Raw genomic sequence first — 24100 nt, forward strand, 5'->3', positions numbered from 1 at the left:
TTGGCTCATGTTGACGTTCTGATTCCTGGTCCCCGTGAGGCTGGGATATATTTGGTGAGATTTTCCTGCATCTTTTCAATTATCCTATATAATAAAAGCCTAATATGCAAATTGTCCCCTTGGGCGGTCATTTGACCAGGAGACTGGGAATTCAACCGCTTACTATGATGTACGCTGACCACCAGGGGTAGATGTGGAACATGGTGGCTGGCAGCGGGTGGCAGTGGAGGTGCTGCTGGCCCCGATGGGCCCCAACGAGAGCAGGACTGCAGTGGGATGGTGGAGCAGGTGAGCAGGCGGCGCCAAGCCAAGGCGGGTGTGAGTGGGGCCTGATCACTCCACTGATCGCCCCGCAGATGGCAACCAGCGACAGTGAGGGGTGGGGCCACTGCCCAGCTGCCAGGCGCTGAGGGAGTCGGGCGGGGGACGCTATGTGCTCTCCAAGGAAGTTAAGAACTCCCAGTGTTATCACACTGGTGCCAGGGAAAAAGCAAAGACGCAGAGAAGGAAAGCTGAGGCAGGAAAAGAATGAGCATCTGTTGACTCATTTTCCCACATCCTCCCTTGGCCCCTAGTCCTGAGAAAGAAACAGTCCTGGAACGTTGCATGAAGCTTTTGCTCAACACAGAAATCAGAGCAACTGGGACCTTGCCATCACCCCTCTGCCAGAACTCAGGCCAGATTATGCCTGCTGGAAGGTGAAGCCAATGTGGCCTTTTGAGGCGTAAGAATGTCCTAGAAAGGAAGCATCTCAGGTACCACTGTTTATGTCAAGCAGGAAGGGCCTTCCAAAGACAAGACAACAATGGTGGACGCCTGCCCTGCTGGTTGGCAAAGCTAACCAAGGCGTCGAATCATTCTGCTAGATTTGTCCCCGTTGATCAACGGAGAAAAACAGTCCTTCCCTGCCTGGGCCCCAGGCACGCTGCTTGATCAAAAATGTCTTCCCTGACGCCACTCAGGGCTCGCTTTGGCTGTCTCTGACTTCTGTCCACCTCTGTTCCCTAGAATAGGCTTGTCCTCAGGGCTGAGTATACATCCTCCTCCTCTCATCCTCTTGGCTGTTGCTTATCCCCAAGTTCAAAGAAACAATTAACAACATGCATTTCCACTACCTATGAGCACCATGCTGGAAGGAGGGACACAGGGGCATCCTTCCGCAGTGACATTCCAGGAGCCTGGTGGTCATCTCAACCAGCCCTTGTCTTTCCCTGACCAGCAGCATCAGCAGCTCAGGGAGGAGCCTACCCAGGATCGGCCCACTCTCACCCTCCGCCCACATCCTCTGTAGAGGGGAGAGATCTCAGCTATTGCACTCTAGGAAAATGACACCCGTTTAGCCCGTTACTTTAGCCAGGAAATGGTTAAAGTACCTTCTACTTCATGGGTTCTTTCCATGTTGCAGTAAAATGATACATGTGAAGTGCATGGCCCAAAACCTGGTTTTTACTGTTGACTAACTCTCGATTATCTTCCAGACACATCTCTCTTTAGACCAATAGGATGACAGAGCACTGGCACAACCACACCTCCAAAATGCTTGGTGGCTAAGGTCCCAGGCAGAGGGCTCTGAGGAGCAGGCAAAACCAGAGGTGGCTGGATCCGTCTATGGACATTCTAGTCAAGGGACTTCCAGCCCAGCGAGAAGGGGACACAGGCAGAGTCCTGGCTCCCAGTGGGCAAGGCCAGGCCCTGGGGAGCAGGACTGGTGCTAACTGGGACTGCTGCCCCAGCAATTCAAGTGGAAATGCCTCAACACACCCACCAAGTCCCAAGGTCAAAGGCATCACAATTGGGTCTTTGTTCCTGAGTTCAAAAGCCTTACTCACCACTCCTTCCAAAACCAGCTTGCAGGATGCACAACACACCTCCCCTCTCCCACCATCAGACGCTCAGCTCCCTTGATCTGGGAAACCACCCACCAGAGGATCTGTAGCTTGGCCCTCTTCCTTTCTCCCCTCCACCCACTCAGTTTCTCTGGTGAAGCTGGTCTACAGTCCAGGCTGCCTGGCTTCCCCCCTCTTCCGCCCCCCCCCCCCCCCCCCCCCCCGCAATCCTCACCCGAGGATATGCTTTCACTGAATTTTAGGAAGAGAAAGGAAGGGAGGAGAGAGAGAGAGAAACATTGATTGGTTGCCTCCCATATGCGTCCTGACAGAGGATCGAACCCACAACCTAGACATGTGCCCTGACAGGAAATGGAACCCACAACCTTTTGGTGTATGGGATGATGCTCCAACCAACTGAGCCATCCAGCCAGGGCCAGGCCTCCCGGTTTTATGGCAACAGAGAGTGTGGGTTTACATGGTAAACACAGCACTGCAAGGTCCCTGTGTAAACATCGGCTGCTGAGCAGCTGTCTCCACCAAGGATAAAGGTACAAAACTCCCAGAGGAGTGGAAAAGCCACGTTTCGGAAGGCTCTCCCACCTGACGCCCAGGGCCCTATGGAATCTCCCAGCCACGGAGTTCAGACATGGGAGAGGGCTCAGGGAGCTCACCTTCTCTAGGCCCTGGCCCCAAGCAGTCACCAGATTACGTCCAATTTACAGAAGGGACAACTGAGGCCCAGAGGGATTAAGGGACTGGAAGCTACCCAGCCAGGAGTAAGTGGTGGGCTTCCAGGGACAGCAGCTCCCTCAGAGGGTCTGTGTGCCAGACTCGGCCGCTCTAGGGAGTCAGGCTGCCTGAGCCTCCTTCAAACAGCCATCTGCACCCCTTAGAAGAGGAGGTGCCTCTAGGCCTTCCCAGGTCTAACACAGAACCCCCACTTTGTCAAGGCACTTCCTTCTCCACTCCTAGGCAGGACTCCATGGGGCCCCGGGGTCCTAGAGGTGATGGGAAGGCAGAGGACACCATCCCTGAGAATCAGGGAGTCGTGGCCAGCGGCTGGTACCCACTCCTCCTGCTGCTCCAAGGCAGCGAGGTGGCAGAAGGGTCCCTAAGCCAGAACTCGACTCCTGAGCAGACGTGACCTTATACGGAGAAATGGGCCTGCCTTTCTTTGGAGCAAGCTCCAAAACAAACATCTCTCCCCCCAGCTGTGTCTCCAGTTCCACCAGCAGAGCTCCCCTGCGTGGGGTGCAGAGGGTTCCCAGAGCCAGGTGGCTGGGACAAGGCAGCTTCCTGGGGGGGCGGGAGGTAGGCCTGGAGACAAACCGGAACAAAGGCTGAAGGCAACGCTGTGCAGGAGGACCCGTGTGGGCACATGGGGTGAGGCCCCAGGCCTTACACTCAGGATGTGGCTCTGCCGAGGGGACCACGGCTGCCATCTACCTTGGTGGTGACTCCAGGCACAAAGGTAGAGCCTGAGGTCTCTGAGAGGGGAACAGGCGTCGAAGACCCCAAACCCAGGAGGGTCATGAGTCAGGCCGACGTTGGCATCACAGCCTAAGCTCACCTCCCCCAGGAGGTCTGCTGGGATTTTCTTAGCATCTCCATGGCTACTTGCTGCCCACCAGCCTAGAAACCAGGGGCCCAGGAACATTCCTGTTCTGTTCTGCTTTTGACCTCAGATGACTCACTTCCCCTCAGATTTCCTGGGTGTCAGTTAATCTGTAGGATGGGCACAGTCATCCTTGGGTCTGCCTTCCTTTCAGAGCTCAACATATTGGGAGGGAAGTGAGCAGGACAGGAAAAGGAGAACAGGCCCCACCCCTCTGGGAGTATCCTCCAAACACAGCCCAGAGAGGCTCCTGTGCACGGGCCTTCCCTCACAGCAAACCGAAAGCAAAACACGCCCCAGGAACCAATTCAAGTCCCGCAGGCCCTGGGCAAGCGGCTGCGGAATGTCCTGGGCCAGAGTCGCCCCTGGTCCAGCAGGGGCTGCGCTCAAACTGGACTCCTCTCTCCACCTACAGAGGCTCCTGCCGCTCAGGGCGCCGAGGCACTTGGTCCACGCGGAGAGAACCCTGGAACCAGCCGCGCCCCGCGCAGCCCTCGTCAAGACAAAGCCTCAGCTCCCAGTGACAGGGCGGCTGCTGCAGGACCCTCCCTGGCCCGGGACCTGGCTTCATCCCCCCGTCTGGGCCTTCTTCCCAGGTCCTGGCAGCCTTCAGCTCGGCAGGGGGCAGTCAGCTCACTGCCCAGACACCAGCCAACCCCCCCCCCCCCCCAGGCCTGGCCTTTCCTCAGACAACACACCAGGGGCCCAGGACCCTGGACCCACAGTGACGTCATGGCCTGCCTTCCCCCACCCCTGCCTGGACCCTGGCTTCTAGGAAGACCCCAGCTGGGGAAGCTGCTGTAGGGTGCCCCTGAGCTGGGAGCTCCCCTCCCCAGGGACCTCAGAGGACACGGGGACCTGAAACGCGGGGCGGATAGCTATACCCACGCTGCCACCCCGGCCTTGCATTAACACAGCCGGTTAATCACCCCGAGCGGCGGACACATTCCTCCACCACCAGGCAAACTGCTGGCCTGCAGCCCAAACCAACAGGGGAAACTTCAGCCTCTTCAGCCCGCTCCCCGCCAGATGGAAATAACGTATAGCTGCAGCGGTGGGGGAGGAGGAAGGGAACAAAACCAGCCGTCCAGTGCATCCGAGGAGCCGGCTGGCCCCCCGAGCGGCCGGCCGGGGCACTCACCGCTTTCGTTCTTCTCGATGACATCCACCACCTCCCCGGCCTGGAGGCTCAGCTCCGAGTTCTCCTGCTTCTTATAGTTGGACACCACCACGTACTGTTCCAGGATCATGGGCTCGGCGCTGGTGTCGGCACCTGGCGAGGGCAGAAAGCACGCGGTGAGCCAGCGGCCAGCCATGGCCCCGCGGCCGGGGCGCCCCCTGTCCATCGGCCTCGGGGGAGGCTGCTCTGTCGCCAGCGCCGCTCCGAGGGGCTGCCCGCAGCCAGGGTTCGCAGCTCGCTGGGCCCCAAGGACAGGCCATATAGCAAGGCCCCACACCGGCCCGCTGCACCGCGGGGGCCGGGGGACATGGGGAGCCAGGGGACGGAGGGAGGGTGGGGGCAGGAGAGAGACAGACAGAGGCAGAGACGGAGGCCAAGGCAGCTCAGAGGGAAAGCCTGCTGCTGCGAGGAGTTAGTCACAGCCCGGCACGCGGGAGGCAGAGGAGAGGCCTGGGGCGGACGTGGTCTCTCCAGACCCCTGGGCGACAGGGGCGTGAGGGGAGGGCTGCGGGTGGGCGGCCCATGAGGGCTGCAGCCGGAGCGGAGGAGAGAGAGAGAAAGGCACGGCGAGGAGGAGGGCTCCTGCCTCTCCCCCGGCCCCTGTAAACCCAGAGAGAGAGAGAGAGAGTCAGCAGTCCTCCCCTCAGGAGGGAGAGGGAGAGAGCGGGAGAGACGGTCTCCGCAGCCCGGGCCCAGGCGAGAAGTCAAGAGGGTTTGAGGCCGCCAATCACTGGGGTTTACTCGCAACCCTTAAATAGAAACACATGAGACCCATCGAATGAGGAGCCGGGGGTGGAGGCAGGGGAGGGGGAGGAGGGCCGAGACTGTTTACTTGAAACCCAAGAAGAAAGCCAGCGGCAGGCCAGCCCAGCCCGCGCCCCCCCCCCCCAACTTTTCCTTAAGTTCGGCTCCTTGCCTACCCCTGGGGCTCACCAGGGTGCTGCCACCAAGCCCAGGGCCTGGCACGCACGGACCAGCCTCAGGCCCGCTCTCCCAGACCTGCTTCCAGAGGGGGCACTGGTCTGGCCGGGCTGCTGCCCACTGGCCACAGGGAGACGGACTCAGTCTCCCTCAGCCTCTGAGCGGTGGGGCGTGTGGTCAGGCTCCTAGAAGCCTCCAGCGGCCCTCTCCTGGCAGTTCCGTGGAGCTCGAGGGGGGTCAGAGGTGGGGGTGCTTAGCAGGAGGGCAGGCTCCCGAGCAGCAGCTTCTCTGTCCTCCTCAGCCACTTAAGCAAACGCTCATTAAGCAAACACGGAACCAGGAGGTGGACATGCTGCTGCCACCGCTCTGTGCTCCACCGTGACCATCACCGTCACTCGGGTGGAGGGGGCACAAAACACCTAAGACATCAGGTGCCACAAGGAGCTCCAAGGACCCACAAACCAGAGACCCACGGGCCGCCTCCCACAGGAGGCCCTCCCGGACCTACAGGAATTCCTAGCACCTGGGAGGCTGCCGCTTCACACCACCCACCGCGAGGCTTCCCAGGCTCCGCGGGCCCCCGTGGTGCTCCAGCCTGCAGCCACGTCCCCTCTGTGCTGGAGTCTCACTTGCCAACGTCCTGTGCCAGGCACGTACGCCGTCCCAAGTTATCCTGACAACCCCCTCCTTACCTTCCCATTTTGCAAAAGACAACCCAGAGACCCAGAGAAGCCAAGAGGCGCGTCCCCACTCACACAGCTGCTGGAGAGAGAACCAAATTCACTGTTTTAGGGTCAAGCCCATTTCCCTCTCCATTACAGAACTGCCCGATTCCTGTTTGCCGACATCCCATTCTTCCAGCACAAAGATCCTTGACCTGGTCTCGCAAAACCGCCCCGGGAGCTTGTAAAGAATACAGATGCCTGGGTCCCACCCCCAGAGACCCAGATTTCATTGGTCTGGGGTATATTTTAGACACCCCACCTTCCCCTGGGTTCTCATGGGCAGCCAGGGGTGAGAAGCCCTGCTTAGATCCTTGGGTCGTTTGTGGCCGAGGATCTACCCACCCGAGGGCAACAAAAGGGAAAGAAACCCATCGCCCCTGACAGTTTTCTCCCAGGACCCTGCAGCTCCAGCTCAGCCCTATGGAGACCCAGAAGGGACCCTAACCCAGGCAACCCCTCCAAAGCCAGGATTGTATTTCAGGCAGAAATGCAACCAACCGCGAGGCAGCAGGGCCAGCCTGGCTCTGCACTCAGACACGGCCAGCAGGACAGAGGCAGTGCTGGTCACAGTGCTGACAGAGACCACCTCCCATCGGGCCCCTGGGGACACCAGTGCTTCTGTGGCTAAGAGCATCCATCGCAAAGAGGGGCTCCCTTTCCAGTTGGTGTAAACTCAAGATACAGAAGAGGAGCTCCCCAGCAGCAGGTGAGAGAGCTTCCAAATCCCAGAGCACCTGGGTCACATCAAGGATTAACCATGAGCCTCGTTAGTGCTCACTCGTGGGCAGCACTGTGCCAAGTGCCAACCGCATCCTCTCGCCGTCTGATTTGATCCCCATAACAACCCTACGTGGCAGGTCTTGTTGCAGCCCCATTTCACACACAGGCAGACTGAGGCTCATGAGACGAAGCAATGTTCCTGAGGTCATATGGCTGGGATTGAACCCAAGCCCACCTAACACTGGGTGCTTGTGTTCTGAACTTGTTGCGCTGTGCCTGGCCTCCAGAGAGACCCTGACCCCTGGTTTCCAAGGAAAGGCCCGCCTCATCCTGTCCCGGACACCTGGCACACAGTCGGTGCTTAATAAAGACAGTGATTCTTGCTGCATCTATTGAGCAGACCGCAGTGTCCACTTAGGTGGCTGGCCCTCAGTAAGTGTTTGTGAAATGAATGAAATGAACGGACAGGCAGACAGATGAACAAAGTGACTTACTGGTTTGTTTTGAGCCCATACAGACACACCAGGCAGGGCCTCGCTTCTGAAATTTGGGAAAACTAGACAACTAAGCTGTGGAAGGGAGAAAAGGCACAGAGGAGCAAGGGGTTGGAAGCTGCCAGGGAGGACAAGCAGGGGTGCTGGGGAACGGAGAGACATCAGCTCATTTTAATTGAAGCCAAGGAAACCTGAGACAAGATTTCGAAGAGGGGAAAAACCTCATACCCCTTCCCCCAGCCCCTTGGAACACTGGCCGGAGCTTCCTGAAGACTGACACTCTGGGGTACAGGTAGAAAGGGTAAGGAAATGTTCTCCAGACGTTCCAGAGCACACAAGACAGGCAGTGGCACTTCTTGGAGGCTACTCCAGAGGCTGGGGGATGGACAGATGGACACACAGACACTCTGTGCTCCTGGCTGCCCTCCCCTCCCCTCCCCTCCCCCAGCGCATGCTGGCTCCCAGCGTGCTCGCTCTGGCATCTGCCTCTCAGGGTGTTGCCTGCCCAGGGCTGCCCGGGTGGGCGTGAGCTGGGAGCAGGTATCCAGATGAGAAACTACTCGGCAGGCGGGTGGGTGGGTGATGTCATCCCACAGAGGCTGGATCTCCTCCCAACCAAGGCCTGGAAAATGAGGGGTTGAAGGGGTTGGCCCCAGAGAGGAGGAGAGGCAGTGGAGGGAGACTCCTGTCTTCAGACGCAAAGGGTTTGGCAGAGACTTGGAGAAGGGGTGGACCCTTCTGGAGAGGAGAGCCCCTCCCGGGTTGGAAGGGGCTTTGTAAGAGTCCCATCCAGGGATGGGCCCTGTGCCTTCCCCAGAGCCCTGCCCTACCCTTGCCTCACATCTGCACGCCTCCGACTGCCACCTGGAGGGACCGCTGGCTCCTGCCCGGTCTTGGCTGCCAACTTAAACTTCTTAACAAGGTTTTTGCCAAGTCAACCCCCTGCTCCAGTGGGTCCCCGTGGCTTATAGAAGAAAGGCCAAGCTCGAGTTCAGTCTTTCTTGACAATGTGAGCTCCCCAAGTTCCCTGACACACAACGCCCTGTTCCAGGCAACATTCATCATTCCACACACATGCCTGGGGCATCGCTCTGTGCCAGCCACACTGTTCTATGCAGGTTCTTCCTTCCAAGCCTTTGCTGTAGCTGCCCCCCACCCCCCGCCCCTCACCCCCCGCCTGGAATGCCCTTCTTTCAACCAACCCCAATGCTCCCCAACCATCTCTGCCTCCAGGAGTCGCCTGATCGCTCTCTCCGTAGGGCTTGCTCCTGTCCTGCACTGAATGTTTTGTGTGACACTGTGGCCCAACCAGACCTCGTGCTTTAGACAAAAGTCTCTCTGTTGAGAGTAGATGCCCCAGGACGGGTGCCATACAACATGGTACTGGACACAACAATTCCCTGAGATTTATGACACAAAAGCATACGATTGGAATCTAAGGGTCTGAGGTCCAATCCTGCATTGCCCTTACTAGCTCTGTGACCCTGGGGAGGACACTTAACCTCTCTGAGCTTTAGCTTCCTCATCGGTAAACAGGAACAGAAACAGTACCTGTCTCATGGGGTTGCTCCGAGCATGGTATAAGGTGACAGGGTTAATGCCCTATGCAAACTGTAAACAGTGTGTATAAAGCAAACAGAAGTGGGAAATTGGGGGAGGTGGAGGGGGGGGTTAGGTTCCTCTGCAGCCTCAGGACCAGCAGGCAGCTCAGGGCAAGGGCCACAGGGGCCGGAAGAAGGGTGGCCGAGGCTGTGTCCCTGCAACCTGACCCTCTCAGACTGGCCTCCTGGCAGGCAGCAGGCCCTGTAGAACCGGATCAGAGCCTCCAGGCCCACTCTGGGGGATACCAGGCGAAGCAACCCGAAGACCTTACCTCCCGCTGAGTTTTCTGTCTCATCAAACACCCCAACATTCCAGATGGGGAAACCAAGGCCCAGAGAGACCTGGCGACTCACCCAAGACTCTGACCCTGGACTCCAGTCTGGCTGGTCTCCCCACCCCACTCCCCGCCCACCACAGCCTCTCTCTCCCAACAGCTGGGCTCATCCTAAGAAGCCAAGCCTTGTGATGGCCCCTACCCCAGGCTCCCCAAACTCTCCAAGGCCCCCCCAAACCCTGGACATCCCACCAAGGTCCCTCTAGTCCCTCCCCTCACCACTGGTACCTCCCAGCTGGACTCGGCCTGCCGGCTTCTCCACAGGCCCTCGGGCGGCCAGGCTATACGTTTGGTGAATAAAATGTATTGTTGTGGGCCAAGTGGGCTCGGGCTCACTGGCTGGAGGAGAGGGGAAAAAGGGACAGGAGCCCAGTGATTAGCTCAGGCCCAGGCCCTCGTCATAGGCAACACCAGGAGGAGGACTGCAAGGGGCGTGGGACAGGCAAGGGGTCCTCCTGACTGCTGCCTTCCCCTTGGGCCCCCTCACAGATGCCCACCTCCTATTCCCTGCCCACAGCTGTGGTGGGAGGGGCTGAACCTGAGGCTCTGACCCCTGGGGCTGGCCCAGCTCCCTCTGACCTCTGCCCCTCTGCCTGTTCCACAATCTCCAAGCCTGAACCTCTGCTCTCAGGTTTGGGCTGAGGAAGCGGGGGTGGGGAAGGGGGGTTGGGGGGGTGGATCTCACCCTCTGCCTGTCACTATCCAGTAAGACCAAAAACTAAAGGCAAGCCTGACCCCTGGCCCAGCTCTGCCCGGACAGACACAGGGCACAGCCCAAGCCTGAGGGCCATCTTGGGCCAGGTAGCCCGAAGCCTGGAAAGCCCTGCATTCCTGGGGCCAGGGGCTGTGACCTCCCCCTCGGTCACAGGACGCCCCCACTTGCTGCTGCAGCTCCCTGCGCTCTCCAGTGCGGACCACCGGGAGCCAGGCTTCCGCTCCAGCCTCAGGTGAGCTGCCTGGAGTGAGATTAGTAACCCTGGGCTGGCCCATTTCACAGGGACGGCCAATTGAGCTAACTGTTGAAGGTGATGGTAGGGGCACTCTCGGTGTGCCCGGCTCCCCAGGAGGTGGCACTGCACCCACTTCGGGCGGTCACAGAACCCCGCCAAGGCAGCATAGCCCAGGACGCAGCAGAGCTGGGGTTCAAACCACACACTCTGGGTCCAGAGTGCATCACGGAGCTACGTGGTCGCTGCCCATCCGAAGCCTCCGAGGCCGGACCTGAGACCTAACAGGGTGGAAAGGCAGGCAGAGTCTAGGCAGCGGAGGAGGCAGAGAGGATGCCGGGCGAACCGACAGAGGGCTGCTCCGTCTCTCAGGGAAGCATGCGGCAAGGGGCCGGCAGCACTGGCTCCCACACGCGGATGCCTGGGACGCACATGTTCACACACATGCACTCGCATGCACACTGGGCAGTACCTGTCACGTCCTTTTTGGGAGACTCAGCCCAGCTGGAGAGCCACACTTCCGAGTCCCCGAGAGCAGGCAGCAGTGGGAGAAGAGAATCAGAGGAGAGAGAACCGTTAGGCAGGCAGGAGGTCCACCGGGTGAGTGGCTGCAGGCACCCGTAGAGCAGCTGGCGGAAGGCGGGGGAGGGGAGGGGAGTGATTTCCTGGCCCTGGGCTGGCTGCTGGGCGTGGGCCGGCCGGAGTGATTACAGAGGCAGAGGCCGGCTGGGATGGGGATAATGAGGTGTCTGCCGAAACGCAGGCATCCTTTGGAGCATAGAGAAGCCCACACAATCCTTGCTTGGAACAGGGCCCGTGGGCTGGGTTATTGCTGCCCTGGAGAAGGCAGCCTGGACCTTTGTCTTTGGCCCTGTGGGTGGCTGGCCCCACAGGGCTGGGTGGCTCCAAGGATCCTCACCAGGCCAGCAGGCTCAGCGGCCTGAGTCTGGAATTCAAACACCAGGGTTGGGGAGCCCAAGGCCGGTCTCTAGGCTTGGGGCACCACACCACTGGCCTGGATCCGTGGTCGGCAAACTGCGGCTCGCGAGCCACATGCGGCTCTTTGGCCTCTTGAGTGTGGCTCTTCCACAAAATACCACGGCCTGGGCGAGTCTATTTTGAAGAAGTGGTGTTAGAAGTTGAAGTTTAAAAAATTTGGCTCTCAAAAAAAATTTCAATCGTTGTACTGTTGATATTTGGCTCTGTTGACTAATGAGTTTGCCGACCACTGGCCTGGATGTCTTCTCTTGCCCCAACCCCAGGCCCACCCCCTGAGGAAGACAGACAGGCCCTGGCAGAATGGGAGGATGCCTCATTTTAGAGGCTCACACCTCAACTCCAATCCAGAACAGGGACCTTTAGTGACCAGAAGAGATGAGGGCCCATTTCTAGGCACAGAAGCCATGTCTAGTCTGGGCCTCAGTTTCCTCATCTGTGACATGAGGTTAAAAGTTTTCTCCTGCCAAGAGGGAGAAGCGAAGTCAAAGCACCTACAAGAACATAGATCCTGAGGCATGATATAATAACACTAAAGGCCTGGTGCATGGATTCGTGCACCGGTGGGGTCTCTCATCCTGGCCTGCACCCTCTCGCAACCCGGGATCCCTTGGGGGATGTTGGACTGCCAACACCCGAGGGGTGTAGGATCCCGCACCACTTAGCTCATCCCGCCCCCACTGCACCTGCCGCCGCTGCTGCTCGGTAAGCTCGCTGAGCGGCGCTCCCACTGTGGGAGCACACTGACCACCAGGGGTCAGCTCCTGCATTGAGCGTCTGCCCCTGGTGGTCAGTGCACGTCATAGCTACCGATCAACTGGTTGTTCGGTTGTTTGGTCGCTTAGGCTTTTATATATATAGATTATGAGGCAGGAAGCTCTTAGCCTAACCAATGGTGTGAACATTTCTAGCGAATCAACATGTAATAAACACGGACCATCCACCGTGGTGTATAATGGCTCATTTACTCCCCACGACCATCCCTTGAGGTGGGTATGCGTTTTCCGCCCCATTTTACAGGGAAGGAAAAGGAGTTCGGACCAGGGAAGTAACCAGCCCAAGTTCCCACAAGCACAGAGCGGCAGAGCCAGAGATGGAAGCAGGTCTGGGAACTCTCCGGCTGGGGCTTCCTCTGCTGAACTGTCCATCGCTGCAAGGAGCACAGCGTTGGCTGCAGCGGGGACAGTGAGGAGGAAATGGTGAGATGCACGTTGAGATACAAACCCTTACGTGCACCCTCATACAAACACTGAGATAGAAACCTCGTACTGCCCACCAGCACTGGCCAGCACTGCTGCCTGACCCCGTGACAGAGAGTAATCTATAATAATAAAAGCATAATATGCTAATTAGACCGGACGGACCTTCCGGACGAAGCCAAGGCTGCAAGGGAAGCCTGGGTCCCAGGTGCTTGCCAGCAGCCAGAGGGAAGCCCAGTTCCCAGGTGCTGGAGGGAAGCCCGGGTCCAGGGTGCCAGCAGGAAGCTGGTGCCGGCAGCTGGGGGAAGGAAGGCCTACTCTTGCACGAATTTCGTGCATCGGGCCTCTAGTCATAGTCATAACAGCAGCAAACGTTTACACAGCATTATTGTACACCAAGCATCGTGCTGAGCACTTACGTATAGAACTCATTTGTTTTTCACAACAAACCTACAACCACACGGTCTTCCCTCCATTTTGCTGGTGGGAAAAATGAACTAGAGAGGTTAAATAACTTGCCTGAAGTCCCACAGCTAATACAGTGTCCATCTCTCGTGGGGCCACAGACCTCAGGTGATCAGTTGGCCACTCACCATTTAACACGCCTAACTCTCCCTTGGTCCTTGCTCAGCAAGCCGCCTTCCGAGTGCAGGCTGGCCCCCACCTAGACCTGGGAAGCCTGGCTCTGCCAGTTCCTACCGTAAGCCAACAGAGTGGGGCTCCGGTGGAGAGGGTTAGCAAGGCCTCTGGAGTCTGACTGTCCGGATTCAAATCCAGCTCTGCTCCTTTGAGGAAGTCACTCCACCTCTCTGAACCTGCTCCCTCACTTGTAAAAATCCAGATGAAACAATACATTTACCTTCTGGGTTGCCGTGAGGCTTAAAGGAGGTCATAGGCAGTCAGTGCTCAGCATACAGTGCCTAGTACACAGTCCCTGCTCAGTGACCAGCCACCATCAGCCACATCTCCCCTGAGCGTGGTTCACTCAGCTCCGGGGCACCAGGAGATGCACACTCCAGGAGCTGCGGGGACGGGGACAAGACCCCGACGGTGCTCAGACCGGATGCACCAAGAAAATGCTGACACCTGTTTGATGGCTCCCCTCAGGCAATCCCAGACATCAGGTCAGTTGGAGTGGGGGGTGGAAAGACTCTGTGGGAGTGCACCCAGAGACAAGCATCCTGTGGCCAGAGCCTCCTACGGGGCCTAGCAGTGGGAAGCCTCCTGGGGCAGAAAGAGCTGTGCTGGCCCTGCTTTCACGCCCTAGTAGGCCTGAGACAGACTAGATGCACCTGGGCTGCCGGAGGCTTTAAGTGGGGTGGGCCAAGTGGGTCTGAGTTCAGAATGGGGACTTGGTTGCCTGCCGCCACATCTTGCTGGGGCTATCACTTCCTGTGGCCGTGCCCCAGGTGGGCTGCCCCCCAGCAAGGCCGGGCCAGGCCGGTCCCACCCCCACATCTCTCTCCATCTCTGCTGGCCTTATTTGGCACACCTCCCTTTTTTGGTTTCTTTCGGGATCTTCAGAAGGAAACCTTTTGGGAAGTGCTAACCCCTTTCAGTGAGCCAAGGGAAATGATTTGGCCTGGGCCTGGAGAGCCTGTTCTGCCAGAATAGGAGTTGACAAACTGTTTCTGTAAAGGGCCAGAGAATCAATGTTTTAGGCTTTGTGGGCCATGTGGTCTCTGTCGCGATTACTCAACCCTGTGAGTGGGCAGTGTGCCAATAAAACTTTATTGACAAAGCCATCTGTTGGGCTGGGCATGACCTGTGGGCAGCGGTTTGTCAACCCCTAAGCCAGAAGATGAGGGCTGTCAGAGAGGGGGAATGGCCCAAAACCCTAAGAGAGAGAAGTGGGGACCCTCAGCCCACAGAGACTAAATGCCCACAAGGTCTTGGCTGCTAGGAAAATTTTTTCAAGAATCATCTCAAGGAAATAAAGGTAAAAAGAAAAAGGATCATTTCAAAGGATCTTATACCCTTCTAGGCCTTTGGGGTTTGGGCATTTGAGCAGACAGGGGAGATAGACAGGAAACTGAGCCCCTAATAAGTGTACAGCCTGAGCTCATGCCATGTCCCCCCATCCCCATAACCAGGTCTTTCCTTCTCTCTCCAAAGGAAAATGGGAAGCGAACCAGAAATGAGCCTCTCCTTTTTATTTAATTTTTTTTTTTTAAAAAGTCATTTTAAAACATGATTTATTTCCCAGTCCCCTGGATCCGCAGAATTAATCCAGTTCCATGGTTCCCAACCCCCCTTCCCCCCTTTGGAGTGCCTGCTCTCCAGCCCACCCGAGCAAGCTGTCTCCCAGGGTGGGAAGGACCCCCTCGGCCTCATTACAATGAACAGAGAACCCCTGGCTCGCAAACCCCGGCCCTCCAGCCAGGAGGCAGACAAGGTTGCTGGCTCGGGGCTGGGAAAACGGAGACAGCGAGATGGGGTGAAGGAGCAAGAGGCAGGCGCGGCCAAATGAGCAGCTGTGACTGACACAAACCAACTGCTTCCTGCCCTCCCAGTTGTCTCTCCCTCCCTCTCCTCGGGTGACAGCACCAAGGGCCCTACAGAGCGGGGTCACGAAGTCTGGTGGAAACCGGGGGACATCAGACTGGGAAGCTGCACCACTGATTTTGCTGAGAACTAGCTGCAAAGTGGCCTGGGCAAGTGGCCTGACTTCTCTGGGACTCAACGCTCACATCTGTGAAACCAACCATTTGGGCCCAGGGTCTCCAAGGCACTTCTCTGATGTTCTAGACTCTTCCCGCAGAAACGTGCTCGTCTCCCCAGTGCGCGTGCACCACGGCGGAAGAGTCTTTCCAGAGAAACAGGTTGCTGTTCCAGGGAAAACCACTTGAGCACATGCTCAATGTATGGAAACTCAAGGAAAAAAGCAAATAATCCCGGAGGTGCAGAGGACGGAGAACTGGAGCAAGAATTTATTTTCATCTTGATCCTTGTGCTTACTCTGCCTTTTTCCCCCTGAGATTCTGGGCACTGAGCAAATATCTGAGCCTCCTTTCCCTCTGTAACAGGAGGGTGCAAATAACGACCTTGTCTTCTTTGCAGAGCTGTTTTAAAAGTGATACGGCCTAATGCCTGTGAAAGGTTTTGGAGGGGGACACAGAGGGGCGTGGACGACAGGGGCAGAGCTGGTGACTAAAGGAGTGTGTGCCTGGGAGACAGGATCCCTCGGCTGCCATCCCCCAGTTCTTACATCTCTGCCACAATCACCACTCTTGGCGTGCAAGACCAGGAAGAACTTAGGCCCAGAGAAAACTAAGTGCCTGCACCTCCTGGCCAAATATACCTGAGAATACTTAGATACGGAACCTGATTCTCGCAGGTACAGGTGATTATGAGAAGTCAAAGAACCATCCTACAGGTGCCCCTGATGTTAAGGAAGCTTCCCCCTGACGCACACGCCCTCAAGCACTGCATTAAAAACCCCCCATAGCCATAAGTTAGGAAAGAGACTCTTATTGGTTCACTACAGGCCCGGTGCATGACATTCGTGCACTGGGGAGGAAAGTCCCCTTCAACCCGGCCTAACTGACAGATATCCTTAGAGGCTCCCACCACCGCTGCGGGGCTCACCAGCCATCAGCCTGGCTTGTGGTTGAGCAGCGCTCCCCCTATGGGAGTGCACTGACCACCAGGGGGCAACTCCTGCATTGAGCATCTGCCCCCTGGTGGTCAGTGCACATCATAGCGACCGGTTGTTCTGCCATTCAGTCAATTTGCATATTACCCTTTTATTATATAGGAGGATAATAAGGTTCCTTTTAGCTTTGAGTAACTCCAGAGCAATGAGAATTGGGTTCAATTTACCCAAATCTAGTCTCAAACCATGTTTCCAGGAATCCTTCCTTCCTTGGTGTCAAGCGAGTTCCACCCATCCAAACTAATAAATCCAGAGTGGGCTGAGAGCCCAGGTGGGAGAGACCGGAGTGAGAACAGCCAACAGCACAAACTCCTCAGAGAATGAAAGCAAACCAAGAGCTCAGGGGACCAGGGCAGGGTCACCCTCCTTATCAGCTTACACAGCCCCCGCCCTGGGCTCCAGGGAGGGGAGGAGAAGCAGAGACCCTGCCAGGGGCCCCCGAATGGAATGAATACACCCCCACCCCCTTCTCCTCCACCAACATCTCAGTGTACTTGAGCACTCGAGACCTCTCCCTCTGTGGGAATTCTGTTGTTCTTACCTCATTGCAGCCTTGAACTGATTTCTAAATATCTGCTGTACTCTAGTCTTTTCTCTCCTTTTGTACAGCTAAAACTTTGCACAGGGCTAGATTTATTAGGTTTCCTACAGACCCCAGGTGTTTCTTTTCCTTTTTTTGACTAGGCCACCAGGAAACTCAGCCACTGCTTTTAGGCCATTGACTGATTAGGGGCTGACAGCTGCTAGCCCTGTTATTTAAAGGTGGTAACAGGCCCTAGCTGGTTTGGCTCAGTGGATAGAGTATCAGCCTGCTGACTGAAGGGTCCCGGGTTCGATTCCTGAGTTGCAAGCTCGATCCCTGGCCCTAGACAGGGCATGTGTAGAAGGCAACCGAACTGTATTTTCTCTCTCTGTACTGCTATTGGGCATACAATAGCTCAAATCTTTACGACAGCCCTACAGGGCTAAAAGTCCTTCACAAAGAAGTAATTTACAAAGAAATAGCTTAATTTGCATGATATATTCACTTTAAGGGCCCTGAAATAGGTCATCATGCTCAGAGCAGCAGAGTGAAAATGAAATGAATGCCATCCAGAAAAAGGATGTCCCAGATTAACACATTGCAGACAGATCACAAGAATTCTTGCTTCATATTACACAGTGTTTTACAAAGTATCATACCTTCAAATGATATTAGCTTGTAAGAACATGTAATAAATAATTTCAAAATGCAATGGGTATTTAATTTTAAAGCGTGCCTTTAACATTTATGTAAAATGTTTTTTTGTACTCATTCAATAGAAACTTATCTGGCCACTGGGTAAAGCTAGCAATAAAACTACTGGTCCACAATGTGTTATTAAGATGGCTAAGAAAGCAAGCAAGCAATTGTTCAAACATGACTTCCAATCAAAATTACATGGGCTCAGCTAGTGTGACTCAGTCGACCTATGAACCAGGAGGTCATGGTTCAACTCCCAGTCAGGGCATATGCCCAGGTTGTGGGCTCGATCCCCAGTAGTGGGAGGCATGCAGGAGGCAGCCGATTGATGATTCTCTCTCATCGATATTTCTTTCTCCCTCTCCCTTCCTCTCTGAAGTATATATATATATAAAAGTGTAATATGCAAATTGACCAGACAGCAGAACAACTGGTCGGCTATGACACGCACTGACCACCAGGGGGCAGACGCTCAATGTAGGAGCTGCCCCCAGCCCGCAGGCCCTGATCGCCTGATTGGGGCCTACCAGCCAACCTCTTGGTCCCTCCCCCTGGCCAGCAGGCTCTGATTGACCAATGGGGAACGGGGAACCAGGGGTGGGTGGCAGTAGACATGGGCGATGCCAGGGCCCTGATTGCCCCACCAGTTGCCCCACACACAGAGGGCGGCTGAGGTGGCAGGGGGTGGGGCCAGCTGCTGGCAGCTGGGGAAGATAGGCCCTGATCGCAGGCCAGGCCTAGGGACCCTACCCGTGCACGAATTTCATGCACCGGGCCTCTAGTAAGAATATATTAAAACAAAGAGTTACATGGGTAGAAGTCTGGAAGTGTACAGCTACAAGGCATGTGAGCTACCGTTCACGTGGGCAGTGCTATGCAGCTTGCTCCAGGGTGAACAGCAGCCTCCAGCTTGTCATAAATACATGAAAACCATGGCGCGGCTGGAGTGGCTCAGTTGGTTGAGCGTCATCCCGTACACGGAATGGTTGCTGGTTCAATTCTGGGTCAGGGCACATACCTGGGTTTCGGGTTCAGTGCCTGGTCAGGGCAAGTGCAGAAGGCAACTGATCGATGTTTCTCTCTCACATCAATGTTTCTCTCTAGCACGTCCTTGGGTGAGGATTTAAAAAAAAGAAAAAGCCATGGCCTTGGACTGGAGGGGTGAGGGCTTAAAATGTTGTTACAGCAGCAGCTCATGGCCCTGGCCCTGCCTCCTACACTCATAGCCTCCAAGGTGGGATCTGCTTCAGGCAGGTGTAGCCTGGGCGGTCCCACAGGGTCCCACACTCACTTGGTTTAATGTTCTTACGTCTCCCATTTAAAATCTTTAATGGTTTATAAACAAGAGGCCCCATCAATAATATAGGTGGTGCTGCAACACAGAATTCTGAGCTAAATGAATGGAAGACCTGAGGAAGAAATTCGGTAGGGCTGAAATTTCTGGTGGGTATCATCTTAAAGACAGAGGGCAATCCTAAATGGGAAGACAGGCCATTGTTTGTCTCTAGGTCGTTCCTTTCCCAACATCTCTGGCTTCTTTCCGCCTCCCCCTCTCCTCCCCCCAATCTCTGGCTTCTTGGTGATAACCCAAAGGCTGGAAGAAGCATGTGGGGACTCCGGACCAGAGAGGGGGAGACATTTGCCTAAGATCACACAGCAAGAGAGTGGCAGGGCTGGGGCTAGAACGATGATACTAGTTCCCACTTTCTGAACACTCATGCTGGGCACTGTGCCAAACATTTTATGAGCCCTACCTAATTTAATCCTTACAACAATCTGTATTTTACACACGCAGACAGCGGGGCCCAGGAAAGTTAAGGTTTTTTCCCAAGGCCCCACAGCAAGGAAGTGATGGCCCAGACTTGAGCCCAGGCAGGCTGGCCGGGAGCTGGGAACAAAGGGGCCCAAAACAGGGAACTACATTCTCTGGATCCTCCCTGGCCACTGGCCAAGGGAGGCTCATTTATTTCTGCTGGGCCTCTCTCTGTCAATGCAGCCATATTCCTATTCGTTTTGCTCTCAGTAAGAAGGGGCCTGCCTCCTTCCCCAGGAGCTGCCTTTCCCAGAAACCAGGGTCCACGTGGGGGCAGCCCCGCCCGGGGTAGGAATGCACTGCTGACCCTCCGGCCACTCAGCTCTGCAGTCAGAGAACAGTTTCCCGGGCTCAGGTGGGGAATGGGGTGGGGTGGAGGCTGGGCTGGGCCTGCAGCCATTCCACAGCCCCTTAGGGACTAAGTTCAAAGGCACGTTGGCCCCGGGCTAGGCCACAGCTGAGACAGCAGAGACAGCCCAGCCTAAGTGGGTAAGGGCAGAGCGGCCAAGGAGCCCAGGGGGCACTGCAGTTGCCTAGAGGGTCTACGTGGGCAGGAGGTGGTGGGCAGGTCTGCCACCCTCCCTCCATTTGCTGGAAAGACCCGAAGCTTCCAGGTTAAAGACAAGACAGGTGCTGTGGTTAATCAGAGGCAGCGTGGGTGGACCGAGGGGTGCGGGGTGGGAAGGCAGGAGAGGTTCTGAGCCTCCGCTCCCAGCAGCTGCTGCCTGACCCCACAGCAAGCCCCTTGGGTTGCAGCCTCCCCCTCAGTTCTCAGGTTCCCCCCTCTCCCCATGCCGGGTGTTGGTGTGCAGAGATGAGACAAACTCAACTCTGTTCAGAGTTCCAGGATCCCAGCCACCCCCCTCCCTGGAGCGTCTGCCTTGGTGGTCCTCCCCCACTGACTGGGCTATCCCCTAGCAAAGCCCGTAGCTGTGGGGACGAGGCAGCAGCAGGAACGGGGGCCAGCGGAGCGGGATGGGAGTGAGCAGCTGCTGGGTCTGCAGGCCCCCAGCTCTGCAGTCTGTCTCCCTCCCTGGCTGTCTCCACGAGAGCCCGGAGTGAGTGATGGAGTCAACAGCAACGGGCCCAGACCTGGCAGGGCCAGCCCAGGGCCACAGCAAGTGGCATGTCTTGTGTTCTCAAGACTGGACTCTTGCTATCAGATTATCAATGAACTAGAGGCCTGGTGCACGAAATTTGTGCACGAGGTGGGGGGGAGTCCATCAGTCCAGCCTGCACCCTCCAATCCAGGACCCCTCGGGGGATGTCCAACTGCCGGGATTGGGCCTAAACCGGCAGTCGGATATCCCTCTCACAATCCGGTACCACTGGCTCCTAACTGCTCACCTGCCTGCCTGATCACCCCTAAATGCTCTCCCCTGCCAGCCTGATCACCCCTAACTGCTCCCCTGCTGGCCTGATTGCCCCTAACCACCTCTGCCTCGGCACCTGCCACTGTGGCTTTGTCCGGAAGGACGACCGGAAGATGTCCGGTCGACCTGGTCTAATTAGCATATTATCCTTTTATTAGTATAGATCAGCTGCTAACCATTTAATGAGCATCTACCATGTGCACAATTTTGGGGGCCCTGGCTATGACCAACTGACTCTCCACCATCTGTCTCCAAGCTTTGGAGACAGGGCACAGATAGTCACGATCACAGACACTTTCCCAGGTGTTCCTGCCTGCGTCAGGAGTTATGCAGGTTGGGGGAGGCAACGTGATTCCCTCAACCACCTTCCTGGCCCTGGTAGAGCTGCCACTCATGGTCTTCCTCACCCCCTGAGGCTGCCCAGACTGAGCAGAGGGCACACTAGGGCTGGAGTGGGGTAGGGGTGCACGAGGGCCGAGTCCTGGAGGCCTGGCATCTGTAACTGGACCCTGACTTTGGGGCAGGCCTCACAATGCTTCAGCTGACATCTGGTTGGACACTGCCCTCAATGGAGTCAGGCAGGGGTGGGAGTGAGGGCCAGAGTTGGGGATGACCCAGTTTTCAAGGTTTGCCAGCTTCCCTCATCTTGCCCTGAGCGGGATCTCTGAATTGCTCACTGACTGTGTCAATTGACTCCAGAATGTCTGGTTAGCACTACAGTCCTAGCAAGTGTCTGGTGCATAGTAGGTGCTTATTCAAAATTTGTTGAGAGTCTCTCCAACCAGATCTTAAGTTCCTTCAGGGTCTTAACCCTGCCAGCATCCTCACAGCACCCTGAACACAGCAGGTGGTGCCCAATGAATCCTCAGTGGCTCATGGGAGGATGCACATTCATTGCGCTCGGTCCCAAGGGTTTCACATGGAAACAGGCCCGGCTTACCCCGCTGCCCTGGGGTATTCTTCGCACCAGGACCTTGCACTCTCTAGTCCAGGTTTGCCTGTTAAGCCACATGCAGGCCTTCTTAGGCTGGCGAAGACCCTGAGCCCAGCTTGTGCTGGGCAGAGTGCTCACGGGCAGGTACCCGGACCCGGCAGAACATCCCTGGAAGACTGCCGGCTCCAGTATCTGCTGTAAAGCCCTTTAAAGACACTTAAAAAAATTATCTAGCCCTAACGGGTTTGGCTCAGTGGATAGAGCGTCGGCCTGCGGACTGAAGGGTCCCAGGTTCGATTCCGGTCAGGGGCATGTACCTTGGTTGCAGGCACATCCCCAGTGGGGGGTGTGCAGGAGGCAGCTGATTGATGTTTCTCTCTCATTGATGTTTCTAACTCTGTATCCCTCTCCCTCTCCCTTCCTCTCTGTAAAAAATCAATAAAATAAATTTTTAAAAAATGATCTATAACCAATATGGTCTATGGGAAGATGGATGTTGCAGGCAATAGGAGTCTAAGCAAGAACAACTAACTTATCTGTAATGTCTGGTAGGAGCAGGGCTCAGCAGGCTCAGAGCAGCCCCCATGGTGTGCGCTGGGTACCCCTGGGCCTCTCCTCACCCCCATCCCTCTCCTGCTCTGTGAGGGCCAGGACTAATCCCCTGAGCTCTCAGATGCCACATAAACACACAAGCACGTCAATACGTGGGAAATCCCCACATCTGGCTCTCACGTGACCGAGCTATGCCCAGAAGGCCGCGGCGGGAGGGGCGGGGGGCCTGGAGGACAGGGGAGGGTCAGGAGTGTGAGCTCCCCGCAAGAACCAGAGTTAACCCTTTGGCACGACAGCGCAGGGCCTTTGGCTGATGCAGAGCCTCCACCTGGAGAGAAGCAGGAAGACGGCCCAGAGCTCAGAGGGCCCTGGCTCACGGCACAGAGGGAAGGTGGGACACTTCTCTGTGGCTGATGTCATTTCCGGACCATCAACCACTGGGGAAACGCACTGGCTGGCGACCCTTCTTCAGGGAGACCAGGCTGTGAGGGAGTCAATGACCACTTCCTAGTGCCAGGCACCTGACTGGGGAACCATTAAGTCAGGAGTTAAGCCCCCCTCTCCCAGGCAAGGACCTACATCCCCCAGGAGACCACAGAAGCGAGTCCTCCTAATGATAAGGAAAGGGTCTTGGGGCGAGTTCTCTCCCACCCCGGCACACGTATTCATTTTACACTTAGACTTTTAAAGTTTCAACAACTCTAGTGGAGGAGTGGCCTCCTGCACAACAGCCCCACCGGTAGGTGCTCGGGATGCAGAGGACACGCCTCAGCCCCGTCTGGAAGAGCGGCCCCTCGGACAGCTAATGCTGAGAGTACAGACCAGCTGCCCTCTGCACGGCGGCTCGCCCTCTTCTCCAGGCTGGCTCATTCAAAACCCTCCGCCGGCCTGGTCGGTGTGGCTCCGTGGTTGAGCACGAACCAGGAGGTCACGGTTCGCTTCCCCGTCAGGGCACGTGCCTGGATTGTGGGTTCGATCCCCAGTGTGGAGGATGGGCAGGAGGCAGCCGATCAATGATTCTCTCTCATCATTAATGTTTCTCTCTCTCTATCCTCTCCCTTTCTCTCTCTGAAATCAATAAAAATATATTTTAAAAAAACCAACAAAATAAAAACCTGCGCAAACCGGGGCTCATTTGACAAACCTCCTTCTCCCTCTGCCCCAGCCCCACCATAGCACTAGGGCATCGTATTATAACTGCTGTTCACCTTCTCACCTCCCCGGCCTGACAGAGACCTGAGGACAAGGACCTCCGTGGATCCACCCCAGTGTCCCTGAGCTCCCACGGCAGGGCCTGGCGCGGAGGAAGTGCTCAGATGCACACTGGGCAGGTCTACACGACAGGACAGCCGTGGCGGAGCAGTGAGGTCAGCTCGCGGCCTGGCAGGAACCATCTAAGCCTAGAAGACGCCTAGTACCAGTGTCCATTCAGAAACTCGTTCCTATCGATTCGGCCCTCGAGGGTTCGTCCACCCCCTCACGACCCCCACCCCCACCCCTCCTCCAGGAGAGCTGCTACTAGTGTTGATTGAGCTTAGAGCAGAGAGAGCAACTGAGGCCCACTAATCAGATGCAAATGAAATGCAAATGAGGACGGAAGGAGGTGCTCTTGGAGCCACCAGGCTGCAGGGAGGAATGGGGGCAGGGCAGGGAGCGGACCGACCAGGAGACAGAACTGGGACAAGGGGCATTAAAATGTGCACGTTTCCTAGCCCTAGCCGGTTTGGCTCAGTGGATAGAGCGTCGGCCTGCAGACTGATGGGTCCCAGGTTCGATTCCGGTCAAGGGCATGTACCTTGGTTGCGGGCACATCCCCAGTGGGGGGTATGCAGGAGGCAGCTGATCGATGTTTCTCTCTCATTGATGTTTCTAACTCTCTATCCCTCTCTCTTCCTCTCTGTAAAAAAATCAATAAAATAAAAAATAAAATAAAATGTGCACGTTTCCTTGGGGGGCCTTTGCCAATGTACAAAGAGAGGCCGGGTTTGG

At 56.4% G+C, this 24100-nt stretch overlaps 1 protein-coding gene across 3 annotated transcripts in view; it reads right to left on the reverse strand.

Moving 5' to 3' along the window:
- Positions 1-24100, reverse strand: part of SH3PXD2A (SH3 and PX domains 2A) — a 218670-nt gene that overhangs the window by 43717 nt on the left and 150853 nt on the right. For 2 of the 3 annotated variants that reach the window (XM_079793354.1, XM_079793355.1), the window contains one exon: positions 4586-4717. In XM_079793354.1, coding sequence (XP_079649480.1) covers positions 4586-4717 — 132 coding nt within the window. Of the gene's footprint in view, positions 1-4585; positions 4718-10839; positions 10885-24100 lie in introns of all 3 variants that reach the window. The other variant, XM_079793356.1, reaches the window with a different exon arrangement.

The sequence above is a fragment of the Cnephaeus nilssonii genome (genome assembly GCF_951640355.1).
Source record: "Cnephaeus nilssonii genome assembly, chromosome: 16".
Lineage (NCBI taxonomy): Eukaryota > Metazoa > Chordata > Mammalia > Chiroptera > Vespertilionidae > Cnephaeus > Cnephaeus nilssonii.